A 19,829-nucleotide genomic window follows, 5' to 3' on the forward strand; every position below is an offset into this window, starting at 1 on the left:
TCCCATGAAGCCGACGGACTTTGGCAAGGCCATTGGCATAAACAAGCCTGCCAACGTACAAGCCAAGATCAGGAAATGGCAGGCCGAGCTCGACGCTCCGTCCACCAGCGACGCCGGCGCACCTGTCGATGATGCAGTTCCAGCTCCTCCTCCTCCTCCTCCGGCAACAGCACCAGTCGAGGAAGTAAGCTCGCCAGCTTCTCCGGCCCTTCCCACCACGCCGAAAACGAAAGCAATCGACGTGAAGATTGTGAGCCCCAAGCCCGTACACACGCCGAGCAAGTCGACAGAGGCGCTGCTTCCCGAGCAGCAGCAGCGGCCCAAGAGCGCGAAGAAGCAGCAGCCGACGCATAATAAATTGGACGAGGAGGTGCAGGTCGCGACTGCGCCCAAGAAGAGGGTGATCAGCGATTCACACTGGCGGACGCAGAAGTCACCGCCTAAAGATGGCTCGAACCGTCCGTCGCCCAAGCCTGTGCCTACGGCGTGGGTGCGGCCGTCCGTTCGCAAGTCTACGGACAAGTCGGATTCGAAGCCTACCGTCGCAAAGCCCTCGGTCCCGTTCAAGCCAGACCAGAAGCCAATGATCATATTCACACCCAAGGGCACGGGGCAGAGGGTTCGCAATGCGAGGCAGAGGAGATACTCGGGAGCATCCAGTTCTGGGGATGAAAAGCGGCCGGTGAGCAGTGGATCTGGAGGCGGCAAAGCTGCGAGACTGGTCGAGCAGGCGGAAGCGGCAATAGTATCTCCGCCAATGTCGGCGTCGAAGGTGGAAGCTGAGTTGGTGAGGATACGGCGGCGGAGAGCTCGGACTGGCATGTCTCCGAGGAGCTCGCTTTCCGCAGACGATGCCACACCTATCAAATTGGCACCCAGGAGAAAGTCGGAGGCCATACCGATCACGAGTTCCAGGAATGACCCGCTCAACCAGATCACGGTGGAGTTCGATGAAGCCAACTCTGATTCAGTACGAGAGACGGATATCCGGGAACGACGGAGGAGACGGCCCAGGAGGGAACGTCCACAATCTTCACCAGAAAACCTGCCCAGAGCGCTCTCCGCCGAGAGAGCACCTGCAGAGAGGATACCCGTAGAGAGGAAACCCACAGAGAGGAGGCGATCCCGCCGGAAATCCCAGGAGATCAGCCTCGAGGATGACAAGCCTTCACGGTCTGCAGAGCCAGAAGCCGCCGAGACAACTCCTAAAATGTTTGGGAGCCGCCTGGAAGCATGGCTGAATACCACTCCAGATCCATTCGTGGACGCGGATTCGCGAACGCGGAGGCATTCGAAAGAGTCGGTTTCAACCAAGGAGTCAGTATCTACGCTGGAATTATCACGTAAACCTGAGAAATCCGAGGTCAGCGCTTCGACAGATGTGAAAGATCCACCCCCAGAAGTGACAATACAGCGCAAGAACAGTCGCAGGAGAAATAGACGGACCAGGAGCCCGAAGAATCAAGTCGAATCACCAGAAGCTCGAGAGCCGGAGGAAGCACCGTCGACTGTGATCTCTACGGAGGCCAGCGACGTGTCTCTACCTAAGAGGGACACCGATATATCGTCCAGCCCCACTCTGCGTCGTCGTGGCGCCCGTCGCAAGAGCCAGCATTCACTGTCGAAAGAGCGAGCCGCTTCTACACCCATTCAAGCATCCACCATTTCAGCGGATGACACAATATCGTCTGCCCCCTCGTCATCTGTTGACCCCACAAATATGGAGCTTGAAAAGATTTCAATGAGGCCTCGCCCTGATACTGTTGCTATGCGTCGCATGTGGCCACCATCTGGCAAGCGCCTTTCAACGATCGTTTCCGTAGAGACCTTTGCAGCCAAAACGCCAGCGGCTGCGCCTTCTGAAGTTATAGGATCAGAGGTCACCGAGACTGCCTCTGAAAGTATAGATTATTATGACGATGTGACTGCCTCGGAGGTTACGGACCAATTCAATACGGATACAATCACAACGATCAGTCGTAGGAGCACGAAACGCAGTAGAATGGCGAGCCACGCTGATTTGATGTCCGTGCTGTCACTTCCCAAGGCAGGCACGAAGAGCATCGTGTCCACACGCAGCATTCGCACGAACAGGAGCCGCCTCGCTACTGCCACGATAGATGATATCATGAACGAGCTTGCTTCCGACGAGAGAAAGTACATGCGAGAGCTTCGCACGCTCGTCGATGGAGTAATTCCCGTTCTCCTCAGTTGTGTACTATCTAAATCAGACTCTGCAGTTGCAGCCGGTCTATTCAGTCGATCATCGAAGACCGATCCTACCAAAGTCACACAACCCATTGTGGACATGGGTGTCTCTCTAGAACGTCTGAAAAGCCTACACAGGCGCGTCCCTAAAGACACTCCAGAAGCTTTCTTGCCCTGGGCGCAGAGCGCGCAGCGTATCTACGACGACTATATCAAGGTTTGGCGATTAGGTTTTGAAGATGTCGTAGTCAATCTTGCGCCAGCGGACGAGGATCCATTCAAACCTGCCAAGGTTGTCCAAGGACCCGAAGATGCTGCCCCTTGGGATGAAGGCCTTCCCCGTGATTCTGAAGGCTATGTCATCAACGCTGATGGTGACCGAGTGGATGTTGCATATATGCTGAAGCGACCGTTGGTGCGGCTGAAGTATCTGGCCAAGACCTTAAGGGTATGACGCGTCACAAATATTCGATGAGATCAACACTGACATTCACTGCAGGGAATCAATCATGTCAAGCCGAGCGAGCAGGCCGAGAAGATGTCTGTTACGTTCCAGGACCTGGTCACTGCGGCTCGAAAGCGTTCCAACGATGAGCGTGCCCGATTGGAAGACGAGGCAGCCGCCAACATTGACCCGACACGCGCACGGGACCCACGTAGTTTGGCACCCCTCGCAGGTGTTCGCATAGATGCTTCTCGTAATGTTCGAGCAAGAGATTACTTCGACTTGCACCTGCTGCATTCTAGCGGGCAAGAGATCAATTGTCGCGTTGAGTTGTTACTCCGTGACAATATGCCAGGCACAGGTAACGGCGGAGATGTTCTCGTCTGTGAAGTCGATTCAACTGGCCGATGGCTTCTCTTCCCTCCAATCCAACTCAACCGCATCTCTTCCAGGAACGGCGACCTCCAGGGCGAGATCATCATCATGATTCGCGGATATCATGCTGACGGTACCGAGTGGAGTGAGATATCTTCTTTGACAATTGACGATGAGCAGGCTGGATTTGAGTGGGTCCAAATGCTCGGCTTGCAACCTATTCCACCACCAATATCTGACCTAAAGCGCGAGGAGAGCTTCATACATAAACCCGCACGCCCAAGCAGCAGCCACGCATCCTCCTCCCTTGTCTCAGCTGCGACAGGATCAACACCTCCCCAGAAGAGCCGCACCCCTAGTCCGCATGAGATCGAGATCCCGATGGGAGAACAAGCCAATTCCACATCCAAGCAATGGAGTCATGATACCCCAGATCGACGACCCAAGTCATCTAGTACATCACCAGTTACGCCACCAAGTGGTGAATTGGTTGTGCGAAGGAGAGTTCGCACAGGCTCAGCTGCCTCACCCCTCGAAACTCCCCTCAGTCTGGAAATCGCACGCACGCCTACAAGATCTAGAACTCACGATCACGATGATGACACTGAGCGAACGCCGCGAGGTCTAAATGAGGCATTGAGGCAGGCTGGAACCAGCTCCCCGACTGGTCTCAAACGCACGAAAGCGAAGCGCATGTCTAAGAACCTTTCCCCCTCGCCAGCCCCATCGCCACGACCGTCAAGACAGATTACTGTTGATGACCCTATCGAGGATGCAACTCCTGTAAGAAGAAAGACTAAGCGCCGGTCTGCTCCACCCGCTCACTCATCGGCATCCACGGTGTCTCAGTCAAGCAAGGGTTATAGTGTGTGGTTGCCAACATCAGAAGTTGAATATTCCGATGGATCCGATAAATCAGAAGATTCCGAGAGTGACCGATCTTTTACTGAAGAGCCAGAGCCAGTTCGTCCTCAAACCCATCGACGAGTCTCTTCCGTCCCATCAATGGACCTTCCGTCCATTCCAAGACTGAGGAAAACAAGCCAGCCTACCACCCCAGTCAAAGCATCGCATGACGAGGACCCCGTCAAGGTGCCAGAGCCGCCCGCATCCGCACCGCCTAAACTCAAGCAAGCTGCTGAGCCACTTCACGAAGATTCTGAGATTACTGAGGATGGCGATGAACCACCGCCTGTACCACCTCATCGATCGCCAAGTCAATCATCGCCAGTCACACTCAAGGGCTCCAACACTCCAGTATTGACACCATCCCTACCAGGATACAAGACTAAGCGTCGATCTTCCTCGCCCCTGAAGCATGAATATGAGCCGTCTACCTGCACCGAGTCATCGAGCGAGAGCGAGGAAATTTCAGATGATCATTCTCTTACGTCGGACTCATCGGAGGGCGAGCTTGACGATGATGTGCCAATGCCACTCAGGCCTCGGCCCCAACCAAAGACCGAGCCAAAGACCGAGCCAAAGGTTTCACCTCCTTCGACTATTTACACTATGCCCAATGGCACCATCACCCCGTCTCAGTCTGCTTCAAACACCCCATACCGAGCAGTACCTCCAGGCTCCGGCCAAGCTACGAAGGCCATTGCTTCAATCTTTTCATGGTCAGATGCCGGTAAATGGGACAGTTTACATCATGAGGAGTGCAGCATTGTTGTAACTCCAGGAAAGGTTGAGGTCTTTGAAATTAGCTCCATGCATTCCAAGCCTTTCATGGCAGACGGCGACGAAATAATACAACCGGAAGGCAAAGCCCCTCTCGTTGCCGTTGAACTAACTCCTCTAGTCCCTATGCGTAGATCCACTGGCATTGATATCACAATTCGCTCCCCACCTACCGCTGAATCGCGCATCAAGAGCGGCAACAACATTATGCTTAGGAGCCGCAACCCAACTGAATGCGCGCAACTATACGCTATGATCAATCAGTCACGCATTAACAACCCTACTTACCTCGCGCTGCAACAAGCGCGTGGACCGTACGGCCAATCAAGCTGGGCCGAGGCGATGGATCGTCAGAATGCTGCTCGCGCTCAGGCAGAATCATCTAGCGGGTGGTTTGGTGGCAGTCTTGGACGCAGAAGCTCTTATAGAAAGACAACTACCCGTGCTGCTTCCATCTCTGCCGCAACTGAATCATCCGTGGGCACGATGAACACAGCCCTAAAGAGCGCCCTCGGAAGATTCAGCTTTGGAAGAAATAGCCGCTTCAGCAATAGACAATCTATGGCATCTCGAAGCATCGGTAGCTTTGACTCAGGGTCAAATGGGTCCGGCTCCGGAACAAGTACCCCCAACGGAGATGCCTCCATTCGTGCACCGGGCGCTCCAGCCGGCATCACCAATACAAAGTGTCGTCTTTATGAGCGCGACAGATTCTCTTCGAAATGGCGTGATATGGGCGCAGCCCGTCTCACCATCATGCTTCCAGATCCCATGACAATTCAATCGATAACGCGACAAGGCAAAGGTAGTCCTGGAACCCGCGATCCGACCCAAGAGAAGAGAATCGTTGTCGTGGGCAAGTCGAAGGGCGAGACGATGCTGGACGTGACACTGAACGAAACGTGCTTCGAGAGGATTGCCCGCTTGGGCATCGCCGTCAGCGTGTGGGAGGATGTTGTAGGTGCCAATGGCGAGGTCGGGCACGCGGCGAAGACAGGTGGGGTGGGTGGTTCTCGTGCAAGAGTCTTCATGATCCAGGTAAGTTGGGCGTCGTACCGATCGAGAATGGCCCGAAGCTGACGTTACGATGTAGATGAAGTCAGAGCGCGAATGCGCTTACTCCTTTTCACTTCTTGGAAAGCTCCGATATTAGACGGGCGACTGTTTATATACCACATTTCCAGTCCCGAGAACTGGTAGGCCGTCCGGTTAAAAATAGCCGGACGCGACTTTTTTCCCGCCGACGACCAATGTTTTCTCCTCTTGGACCATATTCAATCAAAACATTGATCTCCATGCACAACAACAATAACAATAACAACAACAATAACATGGGCCGTAAACAATCATCCCATTACACGACCGACCTCTTTCTTCATCGGAACACTTTTCCATCCAATCTTGCTCACTGTCTTCAGCGTTGGCGCTTTGCATTTAACTCGGGGTTCCATTCCCCCCCCTGCTTTCCAGCGATTTCTATCCCCTTTCTTCATGCGATACCAAGGTGCTTTTTTGTTTGTCTTTTTTAACCTCTTCATCCATCATCACTCACGGATTTCTCATCTTTTTTCTTGGAGATCACGGAGCTTGTAAACTAGCTACCTACCTAGCTATATTGCACACACATTTTTCCCTTCTTGATAGATCGGGGGAGGTTTTTTCTTTTTGCGTTGGGGAGGGCACGCACGCGCGGGTGCGAGGGAGGTTGTGTTTCACAGAGGACTCTCTTTTTTTTGGGAGTTACATATACATAGTTCGAGACGTGATATTCACGAGCGTGAATATAGCGCGTAAGGAGGGGATGATATGATGTAGAGAGGCCCTAGGGCGATCGGGAGATGCTCCGCCAGATGTGATATCACGGCGAGGGTAGGAGATGAGAAAGGACGTGACAATGAAATCAAGATACCAATTACCAATTTTACCGATTATCACATGTGCGGAAGAGGGGAGAAGTGAGGTGTTGGTGTTTGTCAGTGTGGTTTCGTGATATTATTTATGGAGGGGGGGAGGGGGTGTGGGATGGAAGTATGGGAGAAGGGGGGAGATGAGAAAGGTGAGCTGACTACGCTAGAATCTGATATGTAGAATTGTAGGTGAGGTGACCAACGCTAGGAGGTCAAAAGTTGACCTGACCACACCAAACTCCGATATGTGAAAATGGAGGTGAGGTGACCACACCAAATCTCCCATCATAGGAAGGTAAGTTCAACTGCCTAACGCTAGGAGCTGAGCCGACCACACCAGAACCCGATATGTAGAAATGTAGGTGAGCCGACCAAGGCTAGGAGGTCAAAAAGTTGAATGAACTGACCACACCAAACGTCTGGGAACGCAGTTGATGTGGTTAACGTTAAGAGGTGGGGAGGGTGAGCCGACCACACCAGATATCCGATATGTAGAAATGTAGGTAAGGTAACCAGCGCTAGGAGGTCAGAAAGTTGACCTGACCATCACTACTACTTCACACCCGACCAACCCTATCTCATTCCTAACAGCACCTGAACTTATGTGCATTAAAAGGCTCTCAAAGTCATGCTGTGAACATTCTGATCGGGCAGGCAATGTTGACGGCGTGATGCTTTGTGGGGGTGTGATGGGATGGGGATGGGGACGGGGATAGGGTGCGTACATATGGTTTTGTACTTGACATGACCAATGCTAGGAGCTGGGCTGACTACACTAGATATCTAGATGGAGTTGAGGTGACCAAGACTAATTCATACACGACCAACCCTATCTTATACCCAATCGAACCTCAATTCACAGGCATCAAAAGTCTCGCAAACTCATGCTGTGAAGATGCTGATCGAGGTTCTGGTGCAGTCACTTACATCGTATGTCACTAGCAGCGCGGGCGATTCTGACTTGGTGATGATTTGTTAGTAGGTTGTAATGGGAAAGGGGTGCGTACACATTCTATATACTTGACCTGACTGTTGCTAAGAGCTGATCCGACCACACCAGGTATTCCTCGAATGTAGTTGACCTGGCCAAGACTAAAGTTGGCCTGACCAAACCTCAATCCATAATTGATAGGCGAGCTTCTAGTGTGGTCAGGTTAACTGTGATACTAGAGATTGGTGTGGTCGGGTGAGTACTAGCGTTGGTCAGTTCAGGTACAAGTACTATATGCACGGAGTTGAGGTTGGTCAGGTCAAGTAGGCGAGCTTCTAGCGTTGGTCAGGTCAACTTGCTCTCCTACGATGAGGAGTGTTTGGTGTGGTCGGCTCAGCTTTCCGAGCTCTTAGACTTGGTCAGCTCAGTGGTGTCCTATCATCTCTCAAACAAACCCAACCCTTAAATCCATCGTTCCCACATCCCGCAAGTAAACAGACCCCCTAACAACCAAACAATGACCCCAGGCCATTCCCAGACGCATCGTCCTCAAATGCCCCGAGCGACACTACAAGATGCAGAGGGAGATGATGGAATCCTTCTTCGCATCCCAAGGCCTCGACCTCGAAATCTTAGCCAAGGATGTTTACGTACATATATTGTTTGAACCGTCGTCGCCCTCCCATCTGTTCTTTGTGCTCGACGTGCACTGCAAGACAATACCGGACGTCGAACTCAGTGAGCTAGGGCTTGAAGTCTGGCAGGTTTCTAAACAGGTGCCGTTGTAGGTCGCGTCTGATTCATCTACAAGCTCATCACAATGACACATCGACCTCCCACGATTGTGTCTGATGTTCTCCTCTCCTAAGTTATTCTTACGTCTGAGCTGATTCCATCAACTTTTCATCTATCTAGCACGTTCAGGGATCTTGGAGACGTAGGTCGTCAGCAGGCTCGACCGCGATCTATGGATACACGCTGGGGCACGGACTAACGTGCCGATGCCAGTCAGACGAAGTAGCTGGTTCGTGTGCTTGACAAATAGAGCATGTCGTTTCACTTTGCATATCGGTAACGGTGGGTAGATATGCGTATATCACGTGTCGTATCTAAAGCCATCTTGCATCACTGCATTCCAATCCGTCGCTTTAATCACAGGTTCGTTCTTGATCAGGTACCCACGCCATATACCTGTCTACCCGCCCGCTGTGTAGACGCTTCAAGACCGCCTGAGTCCGACGGCACCGCGCGGCACCGTTCGTCCTCCTCTGTGCCGTTTCACGGCGTCTGTTTCATTGCGGTCCGGTACGCGCTCTGCGGGGCGGGGCGGAGCACGGGGCGTATGTTTATTTGATTGATTTCAATCTTGATTTGATTTGTATGACGGTCTTTTTTTGAGGTGTTGTGTTTGTGTTACGGTGGAGGGAAAGGGGAGCATGATGGATGAGGAATATGCGCACATGCATGTAAGCAGGGCAAGTTAGCTGAGAGGGGGTAAATAGATGCATGCGAGGGGTCTGTGGGTGAGTGCTATATACGAGGGTGAACTTTGATGGGAAGTGTAAATTGGGTGGTGAGAACGGTGAGAAGAGCGTCTGCTTGGTCATCGTCGTCTTCGTCGTCTTGTGGGACGTAAGCAGGCTAGATTGCGGAAGCTATGTTTGAGATGTTGCTCTTGTCTGTGTGCGACGGACGGATGATGGGTGATGGGATAGAGGACGCATTCACGTGGTAGATGGATGGAATGTAATGGAATAGCACAGCCATCTGGATTTGGCAAAACAATAGGCAGTCACGATGAATGCCATGCCGGAAGACGTTGATTCCGTGTGAAGGTCTCCACAACGTGCGCGCCGTAGGGCTGCGCCACGAGGACGAAAGGTCCTGTCCTCGCCGCTCGCGTGGTGTTGAAGGTCGAGAGGTTCTAGCCTCATTCTCCTAAGTTTTGGCCCGAATTTAGATCGGCAGATCGGAACGTGTGTAGGGCGCGAGCTTAATTTAAGGTTATTTGGTGGTGGGCCACGCTCATTGGTCGGATGTTTCGTGGGGTTATTTTTGGGAGGCGTCTGCGTTGTAATTTTTTGTAAGGGTGAGCGGAGAACACGGCATGTTTTTGTTTCTTCGTCTGTTGCTGATGCGCATATGCTGGCCTAAGCAGGTACATACGCCAGCAAACATGCGCGCGATTGTAAGCACTAGGCGAAATGGGCAGCGAGGTACGATACGCTCGGGATGTTTTGCTGTGCTGGTGTGAGATTTCGAATCACGAGGGGTGGCTGGCTTGCTTGTTTGCGGGACGGGTGAATGGCAAGTCGGATGCTTTCCTGGGCATCGTCGTATTGGATTACCGAAGATAGAGACAGAGGCACGGGGGTTAATTTTAGGATCGTGAAGTTATTTCAGAACTTCTGCTTAGGGATCAAGATACAATCTAAGGCCTCAGCAGTCGGTGTACAACAGGGGCATAGATATATAAATCCATCAACACTTCCCAGATACCACTTCCATCATCATCACAACAGTTCACCATCCAAACAGTCTACTACATTTCTTTCCTCTTTCTTCTTTCCTATTTTCCTTTATTTCCTATCCTTTTATTTTCTAATAAAGAAATCGGAAAACCCCAATCCACAATCTTTTCAATATGCAATTCTCCACTCTCTTCCTCGCTGCTCTGTCCGCCACCGGCTCCCTCGCCGCTCCTCTGCAGTCCCGCGGAGCCAGCAATGAAGTCCGCGTCGCTCTCTCCAACCAGGCCATCGAACTAGGTGTCCAAAACACCTTCGTCGACGGCAAGCGAGATGTCAAGACCCCATCTTCCTCTGGTCCCTTCCAGACCGTCGAGCTCCGCCTCGGACCAAAGGTCAAGAACCCCAATCTCCGCTGCCAGATCCGCGACCAGCAGAACAAGCCCATCACTGTCGTCCGCGGCGCCAACGTCGACATCACCTTCGCCGACGGCGGAAAGGGCCCCTGGACGCTCAAGAAGACCGCCAAGGTCTCCTCCATCATCTGCGACCCAGCCTTCAAGCAGGGTTCCGCCCGCGCCGCCGCAGTCCCCAGGGCTGAATCCGAGGTCGAGGTCGAAGAGGAAGTCGAGCAGTATCTCGAGGAAGCCGACATCGACGACGAGGAGGAAGTCCCTACCCTAGTAGCCCGAGCCAAGGACACAAAGGTCCGCGTCCTCCTGCAGAACACCGCCGCCGAGCTCGGCGCAACGACAACCTTCGATAACGTCAAGGGGCGTGCCAGCAAGCGTCCCACTGCTTCCAAGGGCCCCTTCACCTCCGTCACGCTCTCTGTCGGTGCCGGCGCAAAGCAGGATCTCAGGTGCCAGATCCTCGACAACAACCGCCGCCCCATCAAGGTCAAGCGCGGCGCCAACGTCGATACCACCTTCGCTGATGGCGGCAAGGGCGCCTGGACTTTCCTCGAGCCCAAGAAGAGCCAGGTCAGTGAGATCATCTGCGATCCCGCTTTCAAGAAGGCTGCTTAAGTGAAGTCTTCTCTTCCTCCTCTTCTTCATTTCTCTCCAGAGCATGCTTTGGAGGCCCTGGTGGGCAACGTCCTACTTTGACGAGTAGCAAGGAATTGGTTTGGTTTGTCAATTTTTTTTGCATAGCGGATTGCATTGCGGGCATTTGGGACTTATTTGTTTTTCTTCTTTTTGGCAGCTTAATGTTTTTGAAGGGGATGATGCATTATTTGTTGTAACTAGATTTACCTTCTTCGACACTCGTTCATAAACTTGAAATAAACATACTTTTTGGGGGATATTATAAACATTGGCTCCCTCTTTTGCAATGTGACAAACAATCGGGTGATTTGCTGGCGGTACACGGCCTTCTGTACATCCAATCAGACATTGTCATTCAGGCCCTGTGGTGTTATGCAACAGTTCTCGTATGACCCGTCTTGCAGGATAGACGATAACGTTTCACCCATTGTGAGCAGTATAATGTATCATAGCAATTGGCCTCAACATTCGTACAGGTACTTAACCAATTACTGCCTGCCACGAGAGCCTGCATATCCTCGCAGCACAACGCCCTCAAAATAACAGCTGCATAAAAAAAAGCGTATATCAACCCGTGCAGCTGAGTAGGCTTCGAGCACAGTCAATCTTTTCGCTAAAAATGTGCTCATCACCAAATTGTCCATAGCTACCAAGACACCAAGCAAGTCCTTTACGCTTTGCCTTTGATAGTTATTTATACTGTCTGAGCCTGTAGTTAAAAGGAACATCCATCGAAGACAAATTACCCGATACAATGGGAACTACCTCAAGCCTACCCATGTACTCTGTTGAGGATGTACCCGGGAAGGGCAAAGGCCTTATCGCCCTCAAGGACATTCCTGTAGGTGCGCGAATCGTCTCCGAGACGCCCTTTCTCACTTCGGGTCTTGGTGTCGCAAATCTGGAACAGCTACAAATTCAAGTCTATCAACAAGTCAGCTCTTTGAGCGAAAGCCAGCAACAGGCGTTCCTTTCTCTACACAATATCTATCCTTATATCAGTTCGGCAGCGAAGTACCGTGGTATATTTCGAACGAATGCTCTACCCATCGGACCGAGTTTACAACTTGGAGGTGTTTTCCTCATAGCATGCCGAATCAATCATGCTTGTGACAACAATGCTCAGAACTATTGGAACGACAACCTCAACCAGCTCACGATACATGCTGTAAAAGATATCCCCAAAGGAGAGGAAATTACGATCTCTTACCTTAGCAGTCGCAGGGGCCGTCGGTGGCGACAGGAAGAACTTCGCAACCAATTCAAGTTTACGTGCTCGTGTGCACTGTGTTCTTTGGCACCCGTCCAGAGCAGAGAAAGCGACTCAAAGTTGAACCGTGTTCATGAATTAGACTGCATCATCGAACAGGGTGGCGTACAAGGGCTAGTTTCATCTGCCCAGCGCATGCTTAATTATGTCGATGAACAAGTCCAGCTCTGGAACGAACCAACGCTAGACATAATCGGCTTGACTCGGGCATATCCTGACGCTTTCGAGATTGCTATTGCCAATGGCGACTTGGCGAGGGCCCGCATTTTTGCAGAGAGATGTTTGTCTCTATATCGTATCACTGGCGGTGACGACAGCCCTGAGGTACCACAATACAGCGAGCTGGTGCAAGACCCTACGAGGCATCTTTACTTTGGTATGTCGATGAAGTGGAAGACAACGCTAGACGAAGTTCCACAGGGGCTAGGAACGGAGGAATTCGAGGACTGGCTCTGGAAGAGGAAGGTAGAAAGTACTTAGGAAAACTAGTAGGTCTTCGTAGTATCGCAATGAACAATTTTCTTTGTGTGTACATACGCAACTGCTTCCGCGGCTTACCGGCATATCCTGATTCGGTCACGAGTCGTGAGAGAACGAGGAATCGAGAAGCAGGTCTCTCACAGTCCCAATTTTGCAGATTCCAGTTGGAGGCCTCGTTCGTCGAGCCCATAGAATGCAAGAATTCTGGGATGGGATCCAAGCGCTTCGGACATCCGTACTTCGATATTGATTCTATCCCACTGCTCTTCCCTGAAGCGCGGTTATTTCAATACAATGTTATCATTGAGAAGACCAATAAAGCTTGGCGACCCAAAGCCAATGACCTTGCTCACTCTGGGAGGGTAGCTATTGGATCGCTAATGTTCATGGCTTATCAAGCATGTAGAGCTCGAGAACTTGCTTAGGCACACAATTTCGCAGTTGATTATGCCATGGACTTATGTAGATAAAAATATAGTTGGCTAAGATGCATCATACTAATCAAGAACACCTTTATATCTTTAATAAATCGTCGCGCTACACCTTCTAAACTCCGTGGTCTATATAGATTTAAGCACCGCTGTCTATATTGACGAGTTCTAAAACTAAAACTCGATCTAGTATAAGATCACGAGCGACCTTATAGGCTTGCTTTTGTTTTTGGCTTCTAAGAGCAATGCCATACATAGTACGCCTCAACTGCTTCCTCGCGATATCCAGGAATTACAAGATGAGGCGAGCGGTCTCCTTGAATCATCTGCTTAGTCTCATCAGTGTTATCATTAGCTAACTTATTGAGATTTACCGTTCATTGTTTTTCTGTGATGGTCATCCATAACCATCCAAAATGCGTCTCAATTGGCTTTGGCCTTTTGCATCATTTCCACCGTCTGTTTGCTACGTACGATGCTCTGGACAGTCGAACTTCCCATCTCCTGGATTTGCATAACGGTACATATCTGAAGCCTTTATATTCATACTGAGAATAGGAGAGATATCTTTTATGGCTTCGAGGAAATTTATATAGGTCTATCCTATACTCTCAACTAATTACCAGACGCTTGGCGCCGGACCTAACGACTACCGACCCAACGAGGCATCACGTGACCATGAGTCTCGGGTCTCACGAGTCCTAGTATTCTCCTAGAGTCTTACAACGTGAGACTTGCTAAGACTAATAAGACTTATAAGACTCCTCTAGTATATAGAACCCCACAGGAGACCCTTATAGACTCTCGTGTTCAAACTAAGTTACCATCGAACAACATATTCTACTGTTCCAACTAGTTATCTTTAACTCCCTTCCAACGCCCTGCTTCGTGCTCTCTTTCGGATACTCCCTGAGAACAACCAGTAGATCTTCGATCTTAACAATAGGACACCATCCATCTTATACACTATCCATCTTATATATCTGTCCCTCCTAGTCCTTGCTCGATGTGCTTGATGCCATTAGCGGTTGAGCACTGTGAGCATCTTTCTGCTTGACCTGCTCTATCCTCTTGGCGATTGAGCATGTCGAGCATGTCACGCCATGTTGAATCATATTAAGCGATGCTGCGGTACTTGTCGGTTGTATTCCCGAAAGCTTGGCTGCTACGGTACTCAGGACCAGGCTCCATCCCAGATAGGATCTGCTGCTATCCGATAGGTAGAATCGGCTTGGGAAGTGGGCGGTTGAACTCGCCGCCTCCGATCTAGCCAACCAGAGCCAAGCAATCGGCATTAGAGATCTGTGTACGCATACGGCATATTTACTGCCATTATTTCACCAGACATTTGTTGGGTTGTCTGCGGCCTACATACTATACTTTGTGCTGCATCATTGTCAGTATACATACAGCGCCATACTCGTACTTGGTAGCACTAGCGCATTGGCCTAGATCACATTTGCTGTAATAAAGCACGTTACCTTCTCTAAAATGTAGTTAGGTAAGCCTGAAAGGCATGGTTTCGTAATTGCTTCCTGTTTTACAAGGAATGATCTAAGAGGCTTGGGCACTGGCTCCACTGTTACGAGCAAGGATCCGAGCCAGCCGTTTAGCTCAGCATTGATAAAGTTCTGAGAAAGCCGACTTTCGAAGCTTGCGATAGAATAGCCCTTTTCTAATTGACATGAATCTGCGTCCTTCTGCCCCTTTTTTCTTCGGCCAGCATGGAAGTTCTGTCCGCGGCAAATGTAGCTCATCTCACGAAGTCGTATCGCACTCGAACAATTGCAACAATATCCGTCTGTTTCCCAGTGGCAGTACTTGCTGTAATCCTTCGCTTCACGGCACGGAGGGTGGCCAGGACCAAGATCTGGTACGATGACTGGCTTTCCTGCGCCGGCTTGGTATGCTTAGAGATTATCGTTGTTTCAATGTCAACTAACACAATATGCCATCAAGGTCTTGCTAGGAGTGTTTATATCTCTCATACTTGTAGGTAAGTACTATACCTCACATGCGCCGTCTCTATATCTGACATTAATACAGATCTCCCAGATGATAGTATTATTCAGGGGGATCCTATCCTACCAAGTCTCCTCTCAGCACACGCAAAAACAGTCTATATTGCTGAGCTGTTGTACTACGTTACCCAGCTTAGCTTAAAAGCTTCTATACTAGCATATTACTGGAGGCTGTTTAGCATGTCTTCAATGCGCGTTCCCATATATTTTGTTACTTGTTTCGTAGTAGGATGGTTTATCGCATCGGTAAATTTGCGTTTCTTTCACCCCTTTTACCTTGAATTCACATCATTGATCTTGTCAACCTCACATCTACCGAGGCGCTCTCAATATCAACACTGACCACGGGTATTTTCAGATTTTAGTTGCAGCTTTTCAATGCATCCCCGTTGCCTCTCTGTGGACGCCGGCCTTGAAAAGCTCGGCGAAATGCATTCAGTTGAGGCCCTTCTTCTTTGGCGTCTCTATTCCTAACATCTTAGCTGATCTCTTTCTTCTTGCGCTCCCCCTGCCTTACGTCTGGAGCTTGAAAATCAGCATCACACAAAGGGTTTTCGTTATCGGATTCTTCCTTCTCGGTGGCTTGTAAGTCCTGCTCTTTCCTGCAGTTACATGGAGACTTTTATAGTCAACCACTGACAGAACTTCATTCCTAGTGTCTTGATCGCATCTGCTTTGCGTTTGCCGTTCGTACTCCGCTTGGATCCCAACAAATTCGCTGCAAATTGGTCTGTAGATGACTCTGTTCTCTGGAGTGCGATAGAGAACTGCATGGGCGTCGTCTGTGTCTGCCTTCCGTCGCTCAGACCGGTAGTCAGACTTTTCCCTTGCGCATCAAGTTCGGATTACCCCAGCGCGCCCGACGTTCGGTACCCTGGATCGGAGCAGGGTGCGAACAAAAAAGAGCAGCAACATGAACTGGCCGGGTGGGAACGTGGCCGTGGTCGCGTCATGGTGGGAGGACCTACCGGGTGGCCCTCGCTTCAGTCGATGGAGGAGGGGAGCAGCACTGACCAAACCAAAATCCCGGCGTCATCTGGCAATGTGAAGCAGCCGGAAGGGACAGTATAGTAGGCGTAATAGCTGTACCTGGAACTTCTGTTGTTAGGCCTCAGTCCATGAAATACGGAATGATGTTGATGATAACGTCTGCTAAATAGAAGAAAGATCCTCTATTCTTCTACATCTAAAGGCATAGATAAGAAATATATAGAAGACAACTAAATCTAGCTTGTATTAGATTTTTAGCTACCAATATTTAATTAACAGCTAGAAGGATGTACAGGTATGCATTAGCATATATTATTATACAGGCAGGTATATAGTTACCAACTTATCTAATGAGAAATTCAAGAATAAAATATACTATGGTGAGGAGAGTACCGACGAGACCGATGACGGGAGTGATGACGGAAGCGATTATGGGAGCGATGATAGGAACAGCATCAATATTGTGGTTCCGCGGCGCCGTCTTCGAGATGGACAAAATTCAACCGCAAGCAGGCAAGGCAGTATTTTGAATTCACCATTTAGTGCGATCAGTCCCCTATCCGAGGCTCCACCGCTTGCGACTTGGGAAACGAGGCCTTCTGGAAGCATCTCACCAGCTAAGGCTGAGTGGCATCTATCAGACATCGCATTGCGCCCACTCTTGGCCGATGGGTCCTTCTTGACAGCTCTCTTTCGCGCTTACAGCGGCCGGGAAACACTGTCTCCTAATCGTGCAGCCAAGCTTCTAGAGAATGGATTGAGTCTGGGAACAAACCTCTCTTATGTCGCATGCAAGCCGCTCACGCCAGACACGTGGTTTCTAACGGGTCTTGTGGAGTGCCTTCCTGATGTACCTAGAGGCGGGCCAGGCCAGCTAGTATTCGCTCTAGCTGGCTTGCGACTGAACAGGGCAGACACTCTATCTCTACAGGCTGATGGTAGACTAATCAACGATGCTCACGACGAAAGATCAAGCAAGCAGTATAACAAGAGCAACAAGGGCAATGAGCTCTTAAGCAACATCGATGATAAGCCCTCAAGCTCTAGAAGAAATACTCGCTGGTCACAAGAGGACGATGGCCTTCTGTGTAGTTGAAAAGCAGAAGGCAAGCCTTGGCCATAGATCTACGATCAGTTCTTCACGGGATCGTCTGGAGTGCAGGCAAAAAGATCCCGTGGAGTCGTGCAGGTACGGTGGCACACAAAGATGCGAGACAGTTAGACGCTAGTCGAGTTTTGGTGTGGCTTGCTATCTCAGCGAGCGAACAATCTTCGTCCAGTGTCAGCCTTGTGTTTGTTCTGCTCGAGGTCAACATCACGTTCGTAGAGTTTCAAGAACAATTCAATTAAAGGAACGATTCAATTAGCCCAGACTTGGCTAGATCAACTCTATAATTATTGATCCATTTGCTATTCACCATCTAATCTTCTTGCGACTACGCGCCTTCAGTCAAGCAAGGTGTGTGGTGTTGTAGAGGCGATTGCCAGTATCAGTAGTTCCGCTGCCGGTGAATTTGTTGTCCGACAGGCGAAGCGCAACCAGGTTGAGCTGTACGTCCCCGCAAAGCGGCTCCAAACCTTGCGACATGCACTGCGCTTGGACGACACCAGCCACTATCACAATTCGGATCGTAGCATGTAGGCTGCGGATGTACTGTACGAACTGCAACACAGTCTTGCCACTGTTGACTACAGAATCCACTAATATCACAGTGAGTCGGCCTCTCACCGAGTCTCGCGTGATGTCCTCGGGACAAGAGGCGTGTAAGAACATAGCAAGTGGGAAGGCATCATTCACTCCGAAAGCCATAGGCTCCCCGCCACGCATCAGTGCCACGATCAAGGTCTGGCGCTCATGTAGGAGTCGAAAACCACTCGTGTTATGGCCTTGAACATGAGGAATGGGATATTCTTCGATGCCAATCATTTCCGCTACGAGATGGTGTGCTAGGAATCGTCCGGCTTGGACGTGGGCTACCCTAAGGCTCGGCCCAGAGACTGTCGCGTCCCGCATCGGCGTCATGAGCATTTTGGCTGCATGTCTATCGGTCATGTGAAGAATCTGTGGAGGGGCGCGCGAGTGCGAAGTGCCGAACACGGCGGCAATGAAGTCTCCATCTGTGAGCTCGATCAAGGGCAGCTTGTCGGTGCTCAAGCGTGGCGATGCATAGCTTGGAAGAAGAGCTTGATGTGCTGAAAGCTTGTGGTTCTCAATGGCATCCTGCAGGGCAGCGTCCATGCTCTTGCTCCGGCTTCCCTCGTCGCCGGACACTACGACGGCTCGGTCTGCAGTGCGCAACATGGCCATGTCCAGCGGACTGTCTCCAAAGGCCCAAACATACAGCTTGTGAATTTGTTGCGAACGGGCCACCAGGGCTGCCTTGACGGTCTCTGTGACAACATACCCATCTGAGATACGGCCTCCAGCGATGACTCCCACAGTCTGGGACAGACCTGCCCTCTCCAGCACGATTTCCCAGACTCGACGCAGCCCGCAGCTAATCACCACGGCGCCAACATGATTATGACCAGCCTGCATTTGCAACAAGGAGACGAATTCCGGATGTATGATCACCGTGGACGCGACGTCCTGACAGATCGCGTTGTATTCTTGGTCGTTGGTCGCTTCTTCGTAGAGCAGCACAGCCTGGCGAAACGCTGTGTGCGTATAGGCAAGTTTACTGCTGAACAGGGCCTTGAGAGGACACTGTTCTTTGGCGGTATGGCGCGAGAGTCTCAACTTCTCCCAGAACAAGGCACCAGTGTCCTCTGCAGTCAAGGTTCTGTCCGCGTCAAGGACTAGCAAAGTATTCAGTGACCCTGAACCAGCGGCAATGGCTCCATCCAGTGCCAGCTCAGCTTTGCGTAGATTGTCCCCTTCGGTATGGTGCCGGAAGTCCCGTAAGAGTGCAGAGACGAAGTCCGGGAGCGCTGGGAGTGGCGGCATGATCGAGAGCAGAATTCCGTGCTCGCGGCAAAGTTGAACCAGCTGACTCTTTTCCTCCTCTTGCCATTTACGCAGACGATCGACTGTTGTGGTCGGACGATTCCTTTCTTCGTCGTCTTGTCTGCGTTGTGCTACCACATCAGCCGGAATGTCCAGGTAGACTATATGCGTATAGGTCTGGAGATCATTCTGAGTGTATATGAGCTGTCCTGCATCCTCACCCTCGGGCCAAAGCATGAGATGCCCAGCCACGACCGCAGTCCGACCGCTCTCCACGCACTCCTGTTTGATCCTGTCGATAGCTACCCCACGCCAATGCATCTGTTCTTGCTCGTTCTGCTTCTGGAACGCATCAAGACCTCCAGGCACGATATTTGCGATTACCTCAGACCCGTCATGAAACGTGAACGACTCCTGCTGCAATAGTTGCTTGAGCTGACGCAGCAGATACGTCTTGCCGCAACCGGGGACGCCATAAATGCCTACTACGACGGCTTGATCGTTGCGGGGAGTACGCGTGTTGAACGGCATTGGTTCAAAGTCGGGAGAGAGCTTCATTGTAGGTGATAAGTAGAAGGATAAAATTTCGAGCTTGCAGTCAGGGGAGCTGAATCCTTAAGATGG

At 50.8% G+C, this 19,829-nt stretch overlaps 7 protein-coding genes across 7 annotated transcripts; 5 read left to right on the plus strand and 2 right to left on the minus strand.

Annotated features, from left to right (window-relative positions):
• Positions 1 to 4: 4 nt before the first annotated feature.
• On the plus strand, positions 5 to 5,864 carry BU24DRAFT_466600 (uncharacterized protein; the record flags this gene model as incomplete). The annotated part of the gene is made up of 3 exons (XM_033532379.1): positions 5 to 2,656; positions 2,708 to 5,749; positions 5,805 to 5,864. The coding sequence occupies 3 exons, from the start codon at positions 5 to 7 to the stop codon at positions 5,862 to 5,864; spliced, it is 5,754 nt and encodes a 1,917-aa protein (XP_033379171.1).
• Positions 5,865 to 8,082: 2,218 nt separating this feature from the next.
• Positions 8,083 to 8,543, plus strand: BU24DRAFT_355370 (uncharacterized protein; the record flags this gene model as incomplete). The annotated part of the gene is made up of 2 exons (XM_033523850.1): positions 8,083 to 8,333; positions 8,465 to 8,543. Coding segments are annotated over 2 exons (330 nt in total), but the record flags the coding sequence as incomplete, so codon positions are not given.
• Positions 8,544 to 10,078: 1,535 nt separating this feature from the next.
• BU24DRAFT_427034 (uncharacterized protein) lies at positions 10,079 to 11,308 on the plus strand. Its single transcript, XM_033529124.1, has one exon. It carries the CDS (start codon positions 10,194 to 10,196, stop codon positions 11,043 to 11,045), a length of 852 nt encoding a protein of 283 aa, XP_033379173.1. The 5' UTR covers positions 10,079 to 10,193; the 3' UTR covers positions 11,046 to 11,308.
• Positions 11,309 to 11,595: 287 nt separating this feature from the next.
• BU24DRAFT_427035 (SET domain-containing protein) lies at positions 11,596 to 12,955 on the plus strand. Its single transcript, XM_033529125.1, has one exon. The coding sequence runs from the start codon at positions 11,821 to 11,823 to the stop codon at positions 12,814 to 12,816; it is 996 nt and encodes a 331-aa protein (XP_033379174.1). The 5' UTR covers positions 11,596 to 11,820; the 3' UTR covers positions 12,817 to 12,955.
• A 1,216-nt stretch (positions 12,956 to 14,171) lies between these two features.
• On the minus strand, positions 14,172 to 14,723 carry BU24DRAFT_46883 (uncharacterized protein). The gene has a single exon (XM_033532556.1). The coding sequence runs from the start codon at positions 14,540 to 14,542 to the stop codon at positions 14,240 to 14,242; it is 303 nt and encodes a 100-aa protein (XP_033379175.1). The 5' UTR covers positions 14,543 to 14,723; the 3' UTR covers positions 14,172 to 14,239.
• Positions 14,724 to 14,905: 182 nt separating this feature from the next.
• On the plus strand, positions 14,906 to 16,513 carry BU24DRAFT_46890 (uncharacterized protein). The gene is made up of 5 exons (XM_033532560.1): positions 14,906 to 15,151; positions 15,207 to 15,243; positions 15,294 to 15,514; positions 15,627 to 15,853; positions 15,925 to 16,513. The coding sequence occupies exons 1-5, from the start codon at positions 14,972 to 14,974 to the stop codon at positions 16,337 to 16,339; spliced, it is 1,080 nt and encodes a 359-aa protein (XP_033379176.1). The 5' UTR covers positions 14,906 to 14,971; the 3' UTR covers positions 16,340 to 16,513.
• Positions 16,514 to 17,662: 1,149 nt separating this feature from the next.
• On the minus strand, positions 17,663 to 19,763 carry BU24DRAFT_444083 (uncharacterized protein; the record flags this gene model as incomplete). Its single annotated transcript, XM_033530620.1, has 2 exons — positions 17,663 to 19,264; positions 19,427 to 19,763. The coding sequence occupies 2 exons, from the start codon at positions 19,761 to 19,763 to the stop codon at positions 17,709 to 17,711; spliced, it is 1,893 nt and encodes a 630-aa protein (XP_033379177.1). The 3' UTR covers positions 17,663 to 17,708.
• Between the last annotated feature and the right edge of the window lie 66 nt (positions 19,764 to 19,829).

The sequence above is a fragment of the Aaosphaeria arxii genome (genome assembly GCF_010015735.1).
Source record: "Aaosphaeria arxii CBS 175.79 unplaced genomic scaffold BU24scaffold_10, whole genome shotgun sequence".
NCBI lineage: Eukaryota > Fungi > Ascomycota > Dothideomycetes > Pleosporales > Aaosphaeria > Aaosphaeria arxii.